The sequence below is a fragment of the Neopsephotus bourkii genome, unplaced genomic scaffold (genome assembly GCF_033783945.1).
Source record: "Neopsephotus bourkii isolate Nb327-2 ecotype Australia unplaced genomic scaffold, CSIRO-AGI_Nbou_v1 NB_398, whole genome shotgun sequence".
NCBI lineage: Eukaryota > Metazoa > Chordata > Aves > Psittaciformes > Psittacidae > Neopsephotus > Neopsephotus bourkii.
In genome coordinates this window covers 1,528,755-1,549,309 of record NW_026900902.1, presented here as the reverse complement: position 1 = coordinate 1,549,309, position 20,555 = coordinate 1,528,755, and the positions used below count along the sequence as shown (strand labels likewise).

General features: G+C 36.8%; 1 protein-coding gene across 5 annotated transcripts in view; it reads right to left on the bottom strand.

The window, feature by feature from the left end:
• The window catches only part of NALCN (sodium leak channel, non-selective), a 227,095-nt gene that overhangs the window by 80,276 nt on the left and 126,264 nt on the right, over positions 1-20,555 (bottom strand). For all 5 annotated transcript variants that reach the window (XM_061349282.1, XM_061349283.1, XM_061349284.1 and 2 more), the window contains 2 exons: positions 17,404-17,541; positions 13,603-13,677 (listed from right to left, as the gene is read on the bottom strand). In XM_061349282.1, the coding sequence (XP_061205266.1) occupies positions 13,603-13,677; positions 17,404-17,541 (213 nt within the window). The remainder of the gene's footprint in view (positions 1-13,602; positions 13,678-17,403; positions 17,542-20,555) is intronic.

Below are 20,555 nucleotides of genomic sequence, written 5' to 3'. Positions count from 1 at the left end.
ATTGCTCTCCACATGATAACTGATTCCCAGCCAGTCCCCAGGCAGCAACTGGTACATTCCCAGCCAACTCCCCCCAGTTTATATAGTGAGCATGATGTGCTGTGGTACGGAATACCCCTTTGGCTAGTCCGGGTCAGCTGTCCTGCATGTACTCCCTCCCCATCTTGTGCTCCTCCTCACTGGCAGAATATGGGCAACTGAAGAGTCCTTGATTTAGAGTAAGCACTACTTAGCAAAAACTAAACCACTAGTGTGTTCTCTTACTAAAGCCAAAACACAGCACTGTACCAGATGCTAGAATTGCTTTATTCTAAGCCCATGATATCTTTACAGGATGTGGTAAAACGGGTAAGACCTGACATCGGAAAGTCTATTCAGAGAAGCTTAATGCAGATCTGTTGATATCACAATGCAAAGATTAAAAATGACAGCCAGCATTAACAGCTTTAGTTCCTAGAGTAGCTCTGGCAAGTCTTAAAATCATTTGAAGCTAATGCAAGCAGCTTGTTTTCTCTAAGCTCATCTAAATCTTTTCATGAATCCCGAGCTAGTTGATATACATCAGGAATTTGAGAAACAGAGTGAATCAATGAAAGCATTACATTTTCCTCTTCTGTTAGCCATATGACCATCCAGACAGAAAGGCATAAGGCATATACTTAGTATAAGGAGCATTCTGAAACAACAGGCTACTCAATAAAGTTACATTGTTCAATACAAACCTTTTTTTTTTTTAAGGGTTGGTAAAAGTGCCAATTGCTTAAAACTTCAGTATTGCAGATGTTCTGGTTTCAGAATAATGCAGGCTTGTCCACTTCAAATACCAAATCACAGATGGTTTGGGCTGCAGATCGCTGTGTAACTGCTTTACTCAGAAACCTGAATTGTTCATGGTTTGGTTTCACAATCAGGAGAAAGGGAGGGTCAAGGACTTCCCGATACATTCTTTTCTTTTCACTAGCACAGTCCTCTATACAATAGTTTGATTTGCAAACAGTTATTTTTACTTCCCTCCCAGAAGGATAGTACTCTGCTTTTAATAAGTCATGATGACAGTGTGGCGAGCAGTTCACAGACCACTGGCTAGCTGCCATGTGAACATGTTCTGTGAGAAAGCAGCGCTCCGCATAGGGAAAAAAAGCCATGTAGAGCATCAGTTAGCTTCTGTGTTTTCATTTTAACAGAGATGAAAATTACTGCTTTTTTAGCTTCTTACAATGTGTAACTGTATTTTCTCAATTCCCAAATCCACATCAAGGAAAAACTTTTACTTTTGCACTGTTTCAGGCATCCCATGTCAATTACCCTTCATACCAGACAATGTAAACTTCCTTCTCCTACTGAAACCAGGCTTAGGTAGAGCTTCTTGGCCTCACTTATGGTACTAGAGCACATGGTCTTCAGTTTGGCTGACAGTGAGATTTTGACTTTCATTCTCTCTGTGACCGGTTCTGCTGAATAAATCACTTTGTTATCCTTCATCTCTGCAAAGTTCTCACAGGGGTGACCGAAACAAAGATAAGGATCAATGCAGAAATATTAATTCTTAGGAGTTTACAGTAAAAAGTTAAAGAAAAATAAGCAAGACCCGTATTTCAGGTTGCTTTCTACAGTTGTTTTGCAGGCAATAATACAGAAAGACAGCAGCAGGAGTGTCTAGCAGAAGCTATAAAAATATCATGTATTCTCACTAGCTAGAAACCCAGTGAGCTCTTTCAGTTACTGGAACTTCTTTACCTGAAGATGTGATGAATGTTTGGAGGGCAGGAGTGTAAGGAAGCCAAATTTCATAGCTTAGTACCCAGAAACAGTTAAAAAGGCAAACAAAAACTGGAGAAGTATAAATAGACCACTTCAGCAAACTTCATGAACGTATACTCAAGAGGTCGCTAGCAAAACCTTTTCTTACTTCTCATCTGATTTCAACAGAATGACAACAAAAAAAACCCTAAACCAGAAAATGTGTTGAAATCTGTAACCACCCCCAGCACTGAAAGTAGAAACATGCTATGTGTGAGAAAGACAGAAGAACTAACAGAAGGTTAGTCTGAAGACCTGATTTCTGCATTTTGTTCTGGAAAAGGTAAGTGTACTGCTCATTGTTATCTCTTTGCCCATGTAGCTTCCATACTGGAAACCGAGTTTGAATGAAAGCTTTCTCTCATATCACAAATTTCAGCAATAAGCACATGCCTTGGACACAGAAACACAATCAATTATTAGAAGGATGTTTCAGTCCAGAAGGTAGTAGTGATCATTCACAGAGTAAGAGCCAACTTGAAAGGAGACACACCTTGAAAGGTTTCAAGCAAATGAGTGCTGCATCCATGAAATTCTGGCTCTTTTAATAAATAGATGGTTTTGTAAATTTCCAGCAATGGGAGGATGGGTAAATTCCTTTGATCTAATATAAACAAAAGACTGCACTAACTGTGTGAAAAAGAATCAGTAGTTGTATCTTTGCCTTTCAAGACCAAGCATAACTACAAAAACTCAGGAGGATACATTAAAATGTGTGAGATAGACATTAGTGACTATTTCCATAGCAAAAGGTGAATGTCTGGTTTCACACAGATCACACTCCTTTTGCCTCTGAGCACGCCTTTTGCTCCACAGGTGAGACATTTCCTTCTCAGCCAATGTAGGTGAAAGCAGGGAACTTCTACAAAGATCCTGTTGGATTTGCACCACGTACCTTTACAAAACTAAATGAAGTGCCAATGCAGGTGACCTGCTATTTTATGAACCTAAATTCACAAACAAGGAATTTTTTCTCAGCTGTGAGTGAAGAGAGATGACCAGCCTTGAATGTTTACTTTTATCCTTCTTTCTTGCCATTATTATCTAAACCCCTGACCTAAATTAAGATCCCAACCTGGGGCATTAAGATGTCCAGTGTTACACACCATGATTACATTACTGGCCTCAGTAATGTAAAAGCACCCATAGGAATAAATGCCAATGAAGTATGAGTTCCTCATTCATCAAAGTTGGAGATTTGTGTAATTTACCTTTATCATTGAAAATTGGGCATTTTGACTAATTAGCTGTCTAGACTCCCTCTGTAATAAAAAAGAGAACACTGAACTTGGATGGGGTGAATCATTCCATGGACGGTAACTGGCAGATGAGCACAGATGACAACGTTAGACTACATATCTAACTTATTGCATGATAGTGAACAAGATGACATGAATTCTACCCTTTGAGGCTTTGGAAAATGCCAACCTTTATCTAAAGGATTTTTTTTTCTGTATATGTAATTGTTCTGAAACTTGAGAATAGCTGCTTCTAAACTCCTAAGTGTTGGTTTAATCACAAAAGCATTAAAACATTTGTTATTCTGCTTACTGCATAAGCACACAGAATTCTCACAATTTATTTTTTTCCAGTGTATGTCAGAAGATACTTTCACCTCTTTCTTAAAAATAACTGCATTTTTTGCAGTGCATGAAGTTTTTTATTCTTAGTAGATTTACACAGATTAAAAATGTGAATCACTGAGTTAGATACGAAAAGTATGGACACTAGAAATATTTTTTAACTACATCAAAGTAGTAATTGCCTAATCAACAATTGATTGCACATGAATTTAAGATCAAAGGTACAAATTCTTCTTCAAATGCTTCTGTACAGCTTACAGACAAATCAACCTGAATATTACAGCAATCACAAAAAGGAAATTTTATGTTTGCTCTGGGAATGTAAGTTTGAATTGCATGGCATGTGAATACTGGTTTAGTTTAATAAAAATTCCAACTCTATAAGCGACTGAAAATCTGTGACCCTCCTAAAATCATCAGATTGCTGTAGTGATCAGAGTCCTTTAACACTGAAAAAAAAATTCATTCTACTTAAGATGTCTCATTTGAACCTTTTATTAAAACTAACTTTACTTTAAAGTGTAAAAGGACTCATCACTATCCCGTTATAGACGGACTTGCTTTGTCTTGACTGAGATTAACCACAATTTCATATACATATTCTTGCATGAAAGGGGAGCAGTGTCAAGTTCATATTTAGAATATTTGCTCCAGAATTGTTGTCAATACTCCTCAAAACCAATAACTTCTTCCTTTAGATAGCAGGACGCCTAAAGTTTCATTAGAAATCAGGGGTTTTCTAACTGAAGTACTGAAGAAGCAAAAGTAACTGCTTAGTGAAAAAGAAGGTGTTAATTGCTCTGTTTCCCTGACAACAAACCCAGAAAAAAACAGGGTAGATTTTAAGACAAGAGGGATTAGCACCTAAAAATTAATATTTATTTATTTATACTTGTTCATTTATTTATTTGTTTGAAATTGTTTTAAAGGACCTCTGTAACCTGCTGTGGTAGTTCTGGACAATTAGGTGGTAGTGGACCCCAGTATAGACCTCGCCATGCCCCCATAACCACCACCAAAAAAAAAGAGTATTATGGAACCAGATACCATGGTAGTTGTGCCATTTTTGATGGCACCCAACTCCTAATTAACTTTCTTCTATTGCAATTGCTCCTTCTTACCAGCCAGATTGCCACCTAATGGTTTCCTTTTATGCTTTGGCTGTGAAAGTCCTGTTAAGACCACTAACTTGAACTGCTGCTTTTTTTTGCAAAGCTTCCAGGCATTTCAAAACGCGACCCGGAACCACTGGCATCAAACTGAGGTCTTCAAACACCAACCACTGTTGAAAACACAGATCTATCTCAACAGAAAAAAAAACAGCAAAGAAGCTACTGCTATGGCCAAGCTTCTTTGTTAATGAAAGTTCCTGTTTTCAACATCAAACAGTTGAAAGTTAAATTTAAAAAAGATGAAATGACCATGGTTAAAGTACAGAGGTAAAATAATACTATTCTAGATACAGGACTTCTAAAATATATATACTATAAGTAGATCCATATACACGTGCAGCCTCCTGCATTAGAGAAGAGATTCAGAGAAGCCCTGCGGAGAAGGACTTGGGGGTGCTGGTCGATAAGAAAACGAACATGAGCCAGCAGTGTGCACTTGCAGCCCAGAAAGCCAACCGTATCCAGGGCTGCATCAAAAGGAGCATGACCAGCAGGTTGAAGGAGGTGATCCTGCCCCTTTACTCTGCTCTCATGAGACCTCACTTGGAGTATTGTGTACAGTTCTGGTGTCCTCAACATAAAAAGGACATGGATCTGTTGGAACAAGTCCAGAGGAGTGCCACGAGAATGATCAGGGGACTGGAGCACCTCCCATACAAAGATCGGCTGAGAAAGTTGGGGCTGTTCAGCCTGGAGAAGAGAAGGCTGCGTGGAGACCTCACAGCAGCCTTCCAGTATCTTAAGGGGGCATATAGGGATGCTGAGGGTGGACTCTTCATTAGGGACTTTAGTGGTAGGACAAGGGGTAGCAGGTTAAAACTTAAACAGGGGAAGTTTAGATTGGATATAAGGAGGAAATTCTTTCCTGTTAGGGTAGTGAGGCACTGGAATAGGTTTTCCAGGGAGGTTGTGAATGCTTCATCCCTGGCAGTGTTCAAGGCTAGGTTGGACGAGGCCTTGGGTAATATGGTTTAGGGCGAGGTGTCCTTGCCCATGGCAGGGGGGCTGGAACTTGATGATCTTAAGGTCCTTTCCAACCCTAACTATTCTATGATTCTATGACTTGCTGCTTTGATGTGGATTTAGGGGGAAAAAATCTTATATTTATTTCGTGGTGAGGAGTAGAACTGGAGGAAAAGGAGCATGTACATCTGACAAGTATTCTCTGAATCACTGGTGAGAGTGAGAATTTCATTAAATTAGAAGATTAATGTCCCTACTGTTTATTCCTGCAAAATTTGCTGTTGCTAGGTAGTAAGAAATTAGAAATGTATTGGGAAAATATTTTTAGTAATGAATGCCATCTATCCTCATGGTGTGAGTGTATACTAGTGAGCACTGACAGCACACGTGATATGACAGGAATCTGATCTTCCTTAAGAAAATATTCCTTTGAAGCAGCAAAACTATGCTTATGTGAGATTTCAACAATTTAAAGTGCATGGCTGTTCCTCATGATTGACTTGAGGGGTCTGTTTCATTCCTCACTGTACTGGAATTTATGCATGACTCTAGAGATTTCACTTCTTCAGCTTTGGTTCTTCAGTAGTAAAATAGGGTCACAATAATCTTTGCTAATATAAGCTGTAAGATAAACCCTCCAAAGTTAGTGAGGTAAGCTGGGGTTGTTATCATAAGTGTAAGGCAGATCAAGAACATTTTGTATTTTAACACTGTTAAAATTATACATAATTAAACAGAGTAATTCCAGGAAGTAGTATTACAGAAGTAAGGTTACACGGCCAAGGAAGTTAGGCCACTGCTTATACTCAGAGATACTTGAGATGCTTGCTCTTTCTCTTGCGGAAATACAACTCAGTAAAGTGGCAACACATATGGTTTTAGTCACCAACGGGTTCATCCCTAGGCTATTTGCAAATAGCTTCTGAAATCCCATTCAGGTTATAGAAAATTAGGAGTGTAAGAATGACTGCACTGGGTTAGATCAGAGGTCCATCTCACCGGTACCATGCCTCTGGCAAGGACCCGTGGAAGGTGTCTGAAATGTAAGAACAGATCAAATACAGAATAATTTTACTTTCTGTGTGCTTTCCTAGCTTCAACAACCTCTGGGACTGAATCCCCTAACAGGATTTTTATTCCATTAATTTGTCTTAAAATCAATTTGATTCGATAGAGTGTCCTTTCATTTTCTTACAGTAGAAGGAAAATAGCCTTCTACTCAACTTCTCACACCTTTTGTGATTTCATCTAACTCTGTCATAGCCTCCTTCTCAGTCACCTCATTTACAAGCTGAAGATTACTCTCATGATCCTTGTCTATGCCTTTTTCAGGTTTGTTATCTCTTATTTTTAAAAAGATAGTGTGATCTTACCTGCATGCTGTATTCAAGACATGGAAGCATCTTGGATGCAATTGTTTTTAGAAATGTGCTTGTCTTCTTTTTTTGGCAAGCACTGAACTGACATGATAGTCAATATATATGATGATTCAAAAATCTTCTTGGACTGATGATAGCTTAATTAAAGCCTACATTCAGGTATCTAGTAGGCTGCTTCTCTGTGTGCATTTATTGACATTACATTTATCTGTAATTTTATTACTCTGCTATAAAATATGAATACCTCATAATCGGCTTTAATTTTGCATGCCTTTGCTTACTTTGCAATATTAGCAAACTCTGTCACCTCACTAATCACCCCATGTTTTTAGATAACATGAATACTGATCAGCACAGATCCCAGGCAAGATGACAATGGACCTCGTACTAGTACCTTTTCTCTATTATGAAAACCATTTATCCCTACCTTTTGTTTTCTATCTTTTTGTGATTATTCCACAAATATTTATTCTTAAATTTTGTAGGCTTAGAAGGGATTAACTTTGTATTGTACAAGGGAAGCTTGGATATACACTTGAGAATAGTGTCATACAAGCGTCACTGCTGTAAACTACAAACTATGCTTCAGGGAAAGGAAATATAATACGTACAGCTAGAGTTGCCTGAGGATAATCTAATGGTTGGCTTCAAATTTACTTGTAGCCAGCCACCCTACAAACAAAACGTATGTCTCTAAAAATTGCCCTCCAAAAGTATGCCTACTCTTCAAGGACTAGAGAAGGAAACCTGTATGAATATTTCAAACTGCATAAACGACTTTGTAGTGTATTAGTGAAGTGGGATGAATTCTACCCGGGTGTTTAAAACTCTGTACCATTTTTAATTAACTTCACTGGCTTCAAAAACTATTTCAGGGAGTAGGTACTAAAACAGTAAAGTAAGCCCAAAACAGAAAAATCAGCAAGGTAAAAGTGAGTTTCTCTCTACAGAATGAGGTTATAGGAATCCTAAAAATTTACAAGATTCTGATAGGAAACAGAAAAATGTAAGAAATAAAGCCTTCTAAAGGAGGGGACATAAAACTAGGCAAGAACAACACATATACATGCTTTTATACTAATAGTAGGTCCTAAAAAATAACATGATTGAACTAGAATTCCTGTTATTAAAAAATCCACAGTGTTGACACAAAATACATCTCAGAAACTTGGCTGAAGTAACAAGCAGTAGGATCATACAGGATCAGAATATGCAGCATCAGGCAACATATTTGATTTTCCCTGCTTATTGTGGGGGGTTGGACTAGATGACCTTTGAAGGTCCCTTCCAACCCAAACTGTTCTATGATTCTGTGATATTATCCAGGCTTTACAGTACACTGCACCAGTGTTATTAGTTACAGACAATCTACAGACAATAAAATGAATTAGGTAAATGCATACAAAACCATCCAAAACCATAGGAGCCCTCTGCAATGAAGCTGCATGGCTAACTTGAAGAAATATTCTATATACATGTAAATGAGGATTAGAAAGTAATTTCAATATGCATAGTAGTATTAAAGGCCTAAAGACAAGAGTAAAAATAGTGGGAAGACTTGTTTACCCTCATGTATGTTTAGGGAAGGTAAAACAAGGAGATTAACTGTTACTCAGAAGGGAGTCCTCAGTGAAACATACAGTCAGAGAATACCTAAGTGAAGGAGCATATCATGGTTTAGTACTGAGCAAGGTCTAGTTCATGGCATAAATATCAAAAAGCTGTTCTGTAACAGTGATAAAAATGCTCTTAAATTCAGATTTTTTTCTATAAATAGAAGGTTAAAACCATCTACTACATTGAATTTACACTACAAATGAATTACATAAAATCATAAAGCTTTTGAAAAGAAATTTAAAGGAACGGCCAAATAACAGAAACTGGGAGGGGGCTGTACGGTCTTATTAAATATCTACTTTTAGAAGCACAGAATACATCTACCACCTACAGAAAAACTTCAAGAAGGTAAAGAAGGCCAGCAAGGTCAAGAGTGCAAAGAAGGCTTTCAAAAGTAAATGGATATGTTTCAGAAAGGGAAGCCATACGCTAGACCAAAAAACAGAGGGGAAAAAAGCATGCATTCTGACAACTTTTAAAATAAAACAGTAATACAGCAGATCATTAAAGATTTTTAAGGAACTACTTTCTACAGAAGTAAAATCTAGTAAGGAAGCTTTGAAGAACATAGAGAAAGCAGCGTAATCTGCAGAGAGTCTAAAAGAACATCAGTCTGTTAATCAAGAGTGTTCAGGAAAATAAAACCAAAGCAAGAAAGCAAAATGAATAGTGTTGACCACAGAGGAGGTCAAAGAGGACCCTAAACTGTGCCAAAGACTAATCAACAAAAATGTCAGAACAAAAGCTTTTGGAAGATAACTGACACAAGGTCAATTTGTTTCCCTCCAGACCTGATAACACTCACTCAGGACTTCTAAAGGGTCTCAGCGATAACAATGCTGACATACTAGTGGTGTTGAATAACTTGTCACCTAAATAAATTTGGTAGCTAGAGAAAGGAAAGTGGTAAATGTGACTAACTTCAAAAAAGGACTTCAGGATACAGCATGGGAAATGAGAAACTAATCAGTCTGACTTCTTATCTAGGCAAATTGATAGAAATGTAGTAACAATAGAATAAGTAAATATGTGGAAAATATGAAGGGAAAAGTTAACACAGCCACTGTAAAGGAAAGTCATGCTTTGCACTCTGTTAAGAGTGTTGAATTTCTAAAATTCAAAGAAATCAAAGTAATGTTTTCAGTTCTTTTTAACTTTGGGGAAACAGTTTATGGGGATGGTGAAGAAGAGAAGAATAAAAGAGAAGGAGCTTAAGACTATAGCTGATATATTTCCTGTGTCTCAGATCAGTATCATCTGCATAACTGATACACCAAACACCAGAGAAAGAGGCCTCATGGGAATACAGACAGGATCAACCTAATACCTGGAGGTTAGGGAGCCTGTTAGGGTCAGCTTGGATTGCTGCAGAGAATCAAGTTTTTTGCACAGATAGATGGTCACTATGAGCTACAACCCTTTTTCACTTGACTTAAGCTATCATGACAGACATAGATGAAAGGATGACCCGTGGCAGAGGATGGGAGGTATATTGCAAAATAACATAACACTACTAATATGAATAATAATTCTGGTCTTAAAACAGCTGAATAGTGTCTTGGAAAAACAGTTTGTATTCCTGCGTGTGCCTGTAGTGCTAAGTAAATCACTTAAGTTAATCTTTTACAAGTTTTATGTCTGTTCTAGATACTTATGGGAGGTACCATAAAAAAGTCAGGATGAAGAGTAATAGTTTTGTCTTCATAGCAAAGCTTGAATACAGTGCAATAAATAATGCACAGGGATCACATACTGTACAGTAAAGAGAAAAGATATTGACTAGTGGGTTATTAAAGTGACTTCTATTTACTCTTTGCACTAAATGAGGCCAGACTTTTCAAAAGAATAATGATGTAATTAAAAACTGAATCATGATGTATATCCTTAACTAAACATGCACTGGTAAATTTAATTCTTAAAGTTTATTACCTTTTAAATATATTATATTACAGTATTACATATAATCTCCTAGCCATTTAATATATTTTTGCTTTGATTTATTAATATTTAAACACATCTACTGAACCAACATTAATCAAGTGTTTACATATAATTTTACATTTTTAGAGTCCATTGCAAATATTAACTAATTAGATCTTTCCTAATAATCTAAAAGATAAGTAACAATATATTTCTTACCAAGTTCCAAAAAAGAAATTAAGCCATAATTAAGAAGGACACACCCCAAAAGGGATTATTAGCTAGATGTAATTTCTGGCCTAAACATATTCTCTCTTCCGTTAAAACAATTCAGTATTTCATCATCTGAAAATGCCCTGGGCCTCAAGCTTTACAGCCATTGAAGGCAGCAAAAAAATACAGACATAAAGATAGAAATACTTTTGAGAGCGTTACAGTTTCACCATTTTCAACCAATCAATGTCCCTAATATTAACAATCTCAATTATTTGATTCCTCCCTTAGAATATTATTCAGTTTTTAATTATAGATGCTAAAAATTTTCCTGTGCAGCAATACAGATCTATTCCTTTATAGAAATGATCTTGATTAAAACATAAAGATTAGCTCACAATCTTCCTTCTTCTTATAGTTCTTTTTCTCCTTTTTTAGCAGAGAATTCAAAATATCATTGAATTAAAAACTCCTTCTGCTGCATCTTCTGAGATAAGACAACCAATATTTCAATATAACAGTGCACAGTCACTGTCAGCACCGAGTCTGCGATGCCATCGCATTTACCCCACAGAAAACCTTTTCTGTTCTAGATACTTGATCAGTTGTACAATCATTCCAGTAATTCCATATGATTTAGCTCCAAGAATGAACCTCTTACATCCTTTTACCTTAGGCATTTTAAAAATATGTAAAACTTCCTATAACATTAATTTGGATAAAATACCGTAAGGGAATACATTCACTAGTACTGAGTAATAGTCTTTAAAGAGAGGTTGCTGTTTAAAGCAACATTTGAAAAGCATCAGTACAAGTGAATCAGTGTCAGCCACCTTGGACATCTTTATAGATCATAATAGCATATGATGCATATATCACTATGCTGATCAAACAAACTGGTATGTCCAATGGCAGTGCTGTGCTCCAGTTAAAACCCACTTGGGTCATGGAAACAGGCTGTCAGTGTCATCATGGTGCCACACACACTGGAGGGTAACTAAAAGGTCTGGTCAATTAAACAGAGGTTTTATTCTGGCCCAGCACCACACTCATGGAGTTACACTACTGCCAGGTCTCAAAGCTAAGAAATCAAGGGACTCTGCTAAAATTATGTCTTTTACTTGAGTGTGCTCTACTGCTATTATGGAGACAGGTTTTCTACCAGGCTAAGATGTCAGGCTGACACAGTGGCAAGCATTGCAAGTGGTCGCCTCTCATCATTGCACTTTGTTCACCATTTCAGGGTGGACTGCTACAACACAAAGCCATGTTGCGGCCGTTTGGTAAGCAAAGCTGTAGACTACTGAAGTGGTTTACGAACTGAAAATGTTAAGTTTCACAGAAAAGCCACAGGATTTCATATGTTAAGCTCTTCACATCAGAAAGTTGGTTTGTGTTCCTAACTCACACAGACATCACGAAAATTTTCTGTAAAATCACCAGTATAGGATAACATTGCTTACCATATATCTGAGCCATTTTCAGTTCAGATAATTTTACCTCTTGAGACTGGTAAGGAGAAAAGTGAATAAGCTTGATTGGTCTACTCAGTTTGCATACTCAAGACTGTCTGGCAATTCCAAAATCATCTATTAGAGCTCTCATTTCACTTATCTGAGCTGATTAATTGAAATCCAGTATTTATATGTCTTTCTGGCAGAAAATACCTGCCCTTTTAACTTACTTAAATTTGCAATACATACTGATATTTAATGCAACAAGAAAAGCAAAACTAATTTCTGTATTGAATTCTATGCCGATGAATTAAAAGTAACAATATAATATTCTTATTTGTCAGTGCCTTGAAGTAAAATAGAAGACTGGGGATCATTATTAGCTTTCTATATTCTATATTTCTATATTATATACTATTCAGTGAGTATATTTGAAACAGTCTTTAAAACCACAAAGGAGAAGTATGTAGAAAATGAAAACAACAAATATAAAGAAAATAAATGAATAAACACATCACTTTAGTTTTAAAACTAGAATAAAAAGACAAGGAAAAATAAGAGAACGGTTATTTGGCACACTAGTTTCAATGTAACAGTTCAATGTAAAATAACTAAATTGTCTCTGATTATTTTTCAAGAATTGAAAGAATATAATTCTACAACAATTGCTGATGCACCTGAAAGAAGATCAAAACCAGCAAATCATAGGTGAAAGAAGGCTATAACCCAAATATACAAAAGAAGTTCCCACATATTATGCTCTGAATTTTCTATTTCATGCATGAAATAGGCAAATGTTGATGATTTTGCTCCCCTTTGCACATATTAAAGCCAGCTATGTGTTAATGTAAAAGCTACAAATACCTTGTGCTTTGTGCACATGGTCAGAATGGCCAGCATGAACTCTAGTTAAATGTGGTTTACGTGATTGTCATTTGGAGTTTCAAGTCTAAGAGAATGGCTTCTTGGTAATCTTGGCCCCCAAATCTGAAGAATCAAGCAAGCAAGCTAACTTTGCAAGTGCCTTTAGCACTCATCTAACACATTCAACCTAGTACCCTCTGCTGCTTCCTGTGTATGGACCCTTGCTAGTACTTTTCCCCGCAATGGTTCCATGGTGTGCTCATGAAGCTATAGAATTATGGAATGGTTTGTGTAGGAAGGGACCTTTAAAGATCATCTGATCCAACCCCTCTCTCCCCCACAACCTATTTCATTATATTATAAACAAAAAGATGACCTAGCTATGATTTGAAAATTATTTTAGTTATATGAGTATCTTTTCTATAATATTTAAACTAATTTCTAAATCTCTTTTACATATTAATTTCTCTCTCACATGGTCTGCTGGTCAACTAGCTAACAAAATTTTGCTATTCTCTTCAACATCTACTCTTTTGTTCATTTTGATTAAGAATTTTCCCATCTTTAACCCTAAAACCATCAGTAAAGTAATATTTCATTGGAACTACTTCCAAGCACAACAAAAACATGTTCTTACTTGTTTAAGTTTCTTCAGATCTTCATCAAGTTCCAAGTTGTCCAAAATAACAGCAACAAACAAGCTGAGTAGAATCTACAAAACAATTGCAAATTATTATTTTTCTTAAGAAGTACTATGAAATGGCATGGAAAAATAAGGGCTCTACTGTTGTAAATAACAGTCTTGCCTTTGACATCTGTTTAACCAGGATCACTTGCTACTGTATGTCTGCTAGCCATTTTGCAAGTAGTAAATCCTTTTTTCCTTATCATAAAATTATTATATGAATTTAAACATTTTGAATTCTAGGTTTTATGACCAATGCACTATGTGTAACAATATACCCCTTAGAATGTATTTCACATGAAAATAAAATTAAATTAAGAAGAAATACTAAAAAAAAACAACCCACCACAAAGCAGAATCCTGAAACAGCTCATAAAGCTAAGGTGCTTTTCAATAAAGGTGTGAATTTTTAGCACTCATTAATTTTAACACTCGTTTATTTTACTACTAGTAACTTGCTTAATGCTTGGAGTGCCTGTGTGCAAAGTAGCTAACTCCAGAGGAAGAGTAAGCTGCCTCATTACTTGCATGCATCGGGAGCCAGAGTTTAGGACACTCATACACGTTCATGAAGAATCCCAGGGGAAAGAAAGTGCCTATCAGATTATTATATTTTCCTTGTGCAGAGACAAAGAAGCTGAAAATGTGACACAGCTGAGGAGGAGACGCAACTAGGAAAGCAAATACTAGGTGAAGGAGGACACCACGGTTCAGCACATACACTCAGACAACTTACACCCGCAGGCAGTCAATGTGTACATACTAGCTTTACAGCAGTCAGCAACTACCAAGTTTTTAGTCTCTGAGGTTCAAGGCAAATATCCTCAAACATACTGAGCTCCTACAGTAAGCATCAGTTTCCTAGAGATATCAGAATGAATCTAAGCTTTTTTTTTTTTTTTTTTTTTTTTTTAGAGTTACAGGCCTAAAATATTTCTGTGGTCTTGGAACACCGAGTGACAAGCAGAACAGACGTTTTCATCCATCACTGTTGTAAAGAAAGTCTAAGTTTACTTGTTGTTCAATGATACAGGAAAATTGCTCCCTACCTATATAAAAGATTAAGTAGCTTAGTATAGCAGACAAGGCATCTGGACCTCAAACTGCATCTGAGCTTGGTGTCTAGAACTAAGACCAAGATTTCCTTTCCCTCCATGAACTATAAGGGTACAGAAGACACAGGAAGGACATACCCATAAATTTATAAATGTCAGTATTCAGAAAAATAAATGTTCTTTTAATAGGAAACTGGCTTTAGCAATACGTAGAATTTCCAGGAGCTGTTTGAAAAGACAAGTTCTATGAGCCATATACTAAAGAGTACCTCTTGCAGTTTTCTACGATCCGACTACTATAAACAGTAGATGGCCTGCAAGAATGGCAAAGCAAGACAGAATTCTGATAAAACAGGTAATCCCCAGCACAAAATATTTTGATCCCTAATTGCTGATGAACAGTTTTCTATCATTCTGTCAGGGTTTTACAGTATGGTGTTTTTCTTCTGCAGATACTTTATACAGTCAATGATACTGCAGTACCTGCAGCTCAGAGCATACTAGTGATGGAAGTACAGTTCCACACTACAAAGTATAGCACTCACTAAATAGGTCACTCCTTACAGTCTTGCTGCTTCATGCACAGATATGTATCTAGCTATCAAGACATCCATTAACTCCCTTTTTAACTCAACAAATATCAGAGATGGTGAACCACAAAAGTGAAACACACACTTGTTTAACTTCCTTCACTGACACCCCAACTAATAACAGTCCTCACTTCCAAAAGACGTTTTGGTTTTTGAGCTTCAACTTTTCTTTGCCTTCTAACGTAAAACCTTTTAATTTCTTTCCAAGGCTCTACAGTCTTCTTTGCCAAATGACTGCAATTATTACTTCTCAATGCTAATCCTCCCCCTCTTCTGGCTGATGAAAGCAATTTCTTCATTTGACTTCACTCTTGTTACTCACTGACAGCTATTTATTCTTGGAACTCTTCTGGTTTTAGTAGCAGGTCATCCTCCTTTACCAATTCCACATTATTTTCTTTCTTTAAGCTTCTTTTGCTTCCAGACAATTCTGTCCTACATAGCTTTTCTTATTCAGGGTCTGAGGAAACTCTCAGAACTGAAACTGATGACTTTGTAAGGCCAGCTAATTCTGCAAAGTTGTCTTAGCAGAGTTTCTTTATCCATGCAAAATTTGCATAGGTGAATGAGAAGAAATGTGTACACAAAAGCAAAGCAAGGACCATGTGCTTAAATTCAATTTCCCTGTAAAAGGATTGAAGTTAGTGTACTGAAGAGTGCACAGCAAAATAAGTGTGTTGAGTAAACAAACTGAAAGTCCCAGATGATTCTTTCAAAACTTGAAACATAAAGCAGAACATTAAGCGTGCTCTTATAGCTAAGTCACTTCTCAATTAAGGTGTGAATTTTTAGTACAGAAGCTGCCTGACACCAATTTACTTTATGGGCTTGCTTAATGCTCATCTAAGAGAAGAATGAATTCTAGTTCAGTCAAAGTTTTGGTGAAGAACCAGAAAAACAGCAATTAAGATTCTCTAACCAGAAATTGCTTTCAAATCCATGACCAACACTCACTTCCCCTTTTTCTTTCTATCCCCACTTCCCAAAGAGTTTTAAAAGATCAGCTGAGTATGAGAAGTTGCATTTCCAGACCCCGAGGAATCTGACCCTTGCACGCCAATTACATATCCTATATATCTGCTGATACATACATTTGTTCAGCTTATACTTTAATTTGGTTAAGCAGCTCTAAGGGCATCAAATAGTTTACTGCCATTTATAATGTGGTCAAGATTTCAATCCACAAGAAGGAACCTGCTGCACTCACAGATACAGTATAATTATTCAGTCTTTAGAAATGAAATAGGACTTACTGTAAAGTAAAAGAAATAGATGGGAGCTAATGGAAACTGCATATATACAGTTAGTACCGTATGTAAGTAGATAACAGAGCAAAGACTGAAAATGGAATGATGAAAATGAAAATAAGAAGGGCATCGAAAACTGCAGAGAATGCCAACACGAAATGAACAAAAGTAGGAGTGAATTACAGGTGCGTAAAATGGTTATTCCGCTTAATGGAGTAGTTTCTCTGTGTTGGCATTCAGAGTACAGTACCAAGCCCTTATTGATACAGGATATCCAAAAAGCTGTTTTCCTTACCATTTTCTCTATAAAAAAACATAAAACATAATCCCATTTGAAATGCATACACAAAAGAGTTTTTTAGATGTAATTCCTATTTCCGTACACATTCAGGAACTGCTGTATTAGTTCTTACCCTTTTATTGCTTGATATATTGTAGCATATATTTTCTATGCATTGATTTTGCATCAGGCAACAGGAAAGTAGTGATTTCTAGTATAGAGTTTATACCCTGAGGCTTTACATTTCTCACTTTAATTATTGATGCAATAAGAATGCAGTGGAAGCTGAGGAAACCATTATTACGTTATAAATAAAGCACTTATTAGAACTGTGAAAATACAAGGCAATTAACAATTATATTGTTAGTCTAGCAGTGTGACTTGAATCTTATGAAGAACACCATCTCACGTCAGAACAAAGGCCACCGCTTTCTACCACATTAAAGTACTAGTCCTAAAGCCCTCTACGCTGTAAGTAAGCATCACATTTACTTTTAGGTAGCTGAGAAAAATAATACCAGAGCTGTAAGAATAATTCAAAACAAAGAAAAGCACAGCATTATTTGCAAGTGAAGACTTACCAGAGTAGCAAAAAGATGATACAGTATAAAATAAATAGCAACTACAGGTGCCCACATATGTCCTACAGCATTCAGTGTCTGGTCCATGACATCCACCCATCCTTCCTGTGTGAGAATCTGAAACATTGACATGAACGCCTGCAAGGAAGAGTATTATAAATATATTAACAATTCACAAATTATATTAATATGGTTTTACTGACACATTCCTCAAGCTGATTTAACAGAGAAGAACACCTATCTTAATAAACAAATGTATTTCAATTTTTGAAGCCAGGTGAAACACTATTCCAGATCAAAAGGAGAAATAAATAGCTTGATCTTTGACTGAACTGTAATATGCAACTTGTAAACATAGTCCTAGCTCCTTTAGCTCATTTGAAGAGCTTTTTTGTTTCCTCCAGGGCTGACAAAATGGGAGAAATATTCTGAGCATCAGCGATCATTGTTTTGAATGTTATACCATTTTGTGGGTTTTGTTTGGTTTTTTTTATTATGCTTATTGTTCTCTGTTACCTCTCTATAAATGTACCTATATACCTGCAATAAAGTGTTATAATTAAATGTGACCATACATTTATGTTATCTTAATAACAGAAGCGTTCCAGGCACCCAACAGACAAGACCTACAAGGCAAGTTCCCAGCACTTCCACTCATTTCAGTCAAATTCTTCCCCTATATGTTTTGTAAACAGCATTATTTATGGAACTGTTCCTGTAAAATTTTCAAATCCCTTCAAACCAGGGGTACATATCAAAAATAGAGGGAATAATGGAAATATTTCAACAAACTGCCTTTGGCGATTGAAGTATATGAATCCAGATAAGCCTACAACCCAGGTGTCTTAGGACCTTTGAAACCCCAGCTTGAGCCTAAAGCACAAATCAGAATCAAATTCAGTACAAACAACATGAGCATGACATTGTATATTTTACACTGTGAACAGACGCTGAAGACTGTGCTCTCCCTCAGCCATATGAGTTTGACTGTGGTATCACAGTGTGGATCTTGAGTCTTAAATCTCTCAATGAGGCCAAACTATCACACATTTTTCTTTTGCTTTTGCCTGACATCAAAAGTACTTCTTTCCAGACAGAGAGGATCAAGCTGATATCTTACTGAAGGTTAATACACAACAAAAAAGTGTTAGAAACTGAAGATATTAACAATGCAGCTTCCAGATAAAAGGAATCTTCAAATCAGAATGTTCACAATTAGGTCGATGCTTAGTGTGCCTGATGCCCTCAGGAACAGCACATTAACACAATAATGTACTTGCCACAAAGAAAACAAGACTTTGTGGCATAGTTTGCCACACTGTTTCTGTATTAAGAAATCACGGGTGTTACCTAGCTCTGTAAAATAACTCCCCATGAAAAACCTGCGGAGAAGGAAATTGGGTCTTCACCTAGGAGAAGCCTGCTGTAGTCACAGAAGCATGCAGAAAGAAAGCAGAAAATTTAGCCTCCTCTACAGTTGCCAGTGGTGCTTGAGGATGAATAAGACAACCACCCCATCAGTGCTCAGAATTGCTTCTCGGCTTCCTTTCCTGGTGAGGAGGTTAAGCTCAACCAGGCAGTCACTGTTTCCCTGCATTTCGAGCATCTCTGAAGCCAGTGACTGGTGCAACACTTGTTGCTGATATATAAGGTGGGCACTACATTAAGTAGTACACCACACTTCTGGCTTTAAAAATACCTTAGGGACTGGAACCAGTGCAGTATCCTTTCTTCTGAATTATACTGAAGTACCATAGTACCATTGCTTTTTTTAGAAAAAAAAAATAAAATCCTGAAGGTATAAAGATACTTCCAATACTATGCTGTGGACCTCTCATTAATATAAGCAACAGATTAATATGGAAAAGACATTCTTTTAACAACATAAAAATCTAATCATCCATGTAAAACAGCTGTCCATAAAGCATATAATTATATAAAATGATCTCTCAATATAACTAAAACATTTTTCATAACGTTAAAGTCCAGTACATGAGAAAACATTTGTTTTAAGAAAATAAGGTGGTACACAAGAAGTATGTTTCACATCTAGCAATCTCCTTTGGAGCAAGTTATTTTTAGCTGAAAGGTATACTTCCCACTGTTTATTTTAAAATTAATTTGAAATGCAACTAGCTGACAGAATCAACATCTGTGAAGATGAGACTTAAAAGATTTATGCAAATGGTGATTTTCTGAATTAATTCATGTTATAGAAAAGACTGTCAATTTCTTTGAGTATTTATGCCCTATTACTTAATTAGCTGCTTTGATGATGGAACTCAAACTACCTTGTTATTTATAGTGGAAGATCGGCAAAGATTTGGTGGAATATACGAGCTGAATTGTCACTTCTGATATCTTGTCCAACTATTACAAGAGTGATGCCACACAATTACTACTTACAATTATAATGTATTTGACTTGTAACAGCTGCTTGTCCACAGAATATTATGGGCCCAATCCTAATGGCTTTATTCATGGCAGCAGTCCTACAATCAGTGGGATTACTTCTGCAAATGAAGCTAACAGGATTAGGCCAGTGCTGTGAACTGTCTGCAATCTGTTCTAGCTGTGTAAAGTTACCTTCTTCACCTAATTCGGTCATGAGTGCTCAGTAACACCCTGAAAGAAGAGCAGCCATCCTGTGGCAGTGGCACTGAGATTTCAACTGGATCAAAGAATTAAGACCACGTTGTTCAATATTTTTAATGGATGATGCTGAAGTTGAACTAATATCTAACAGCTTGAGCTTTCTCCAAGCCCAAAGCTAGGGGCAAAGCCCTGGTTTTGCTGAAGACTGGGAGATTTTTGCTGCTGAGATCAGCTGGGCCTGGCTTTCATCTTGTGTTGACCCACTTAAAAGAAGAACAGCATTCCCAGCTTTGTAACTTGAGCCACCGAGTAGCCAGCACATGGCCCCAGGAGTCTGACATGGAAGTCAGAGACATTAGCAATGTGCTCTGTTTTCCATACAGGGAATTTTAAAATTTCTTAGTGGTCATTTTACACTAATGCATTTGAACAGTCTCTCCCCTCCCATTCCATCTTCAGGCTTGCCAGCTGCTGCCTGCCCTTCTCATGGCTCAATATGTGCAGCCCAAGAAGATGTGCAAGAATAGAGATGGTGGATCGCTTAAAAACATTACAGA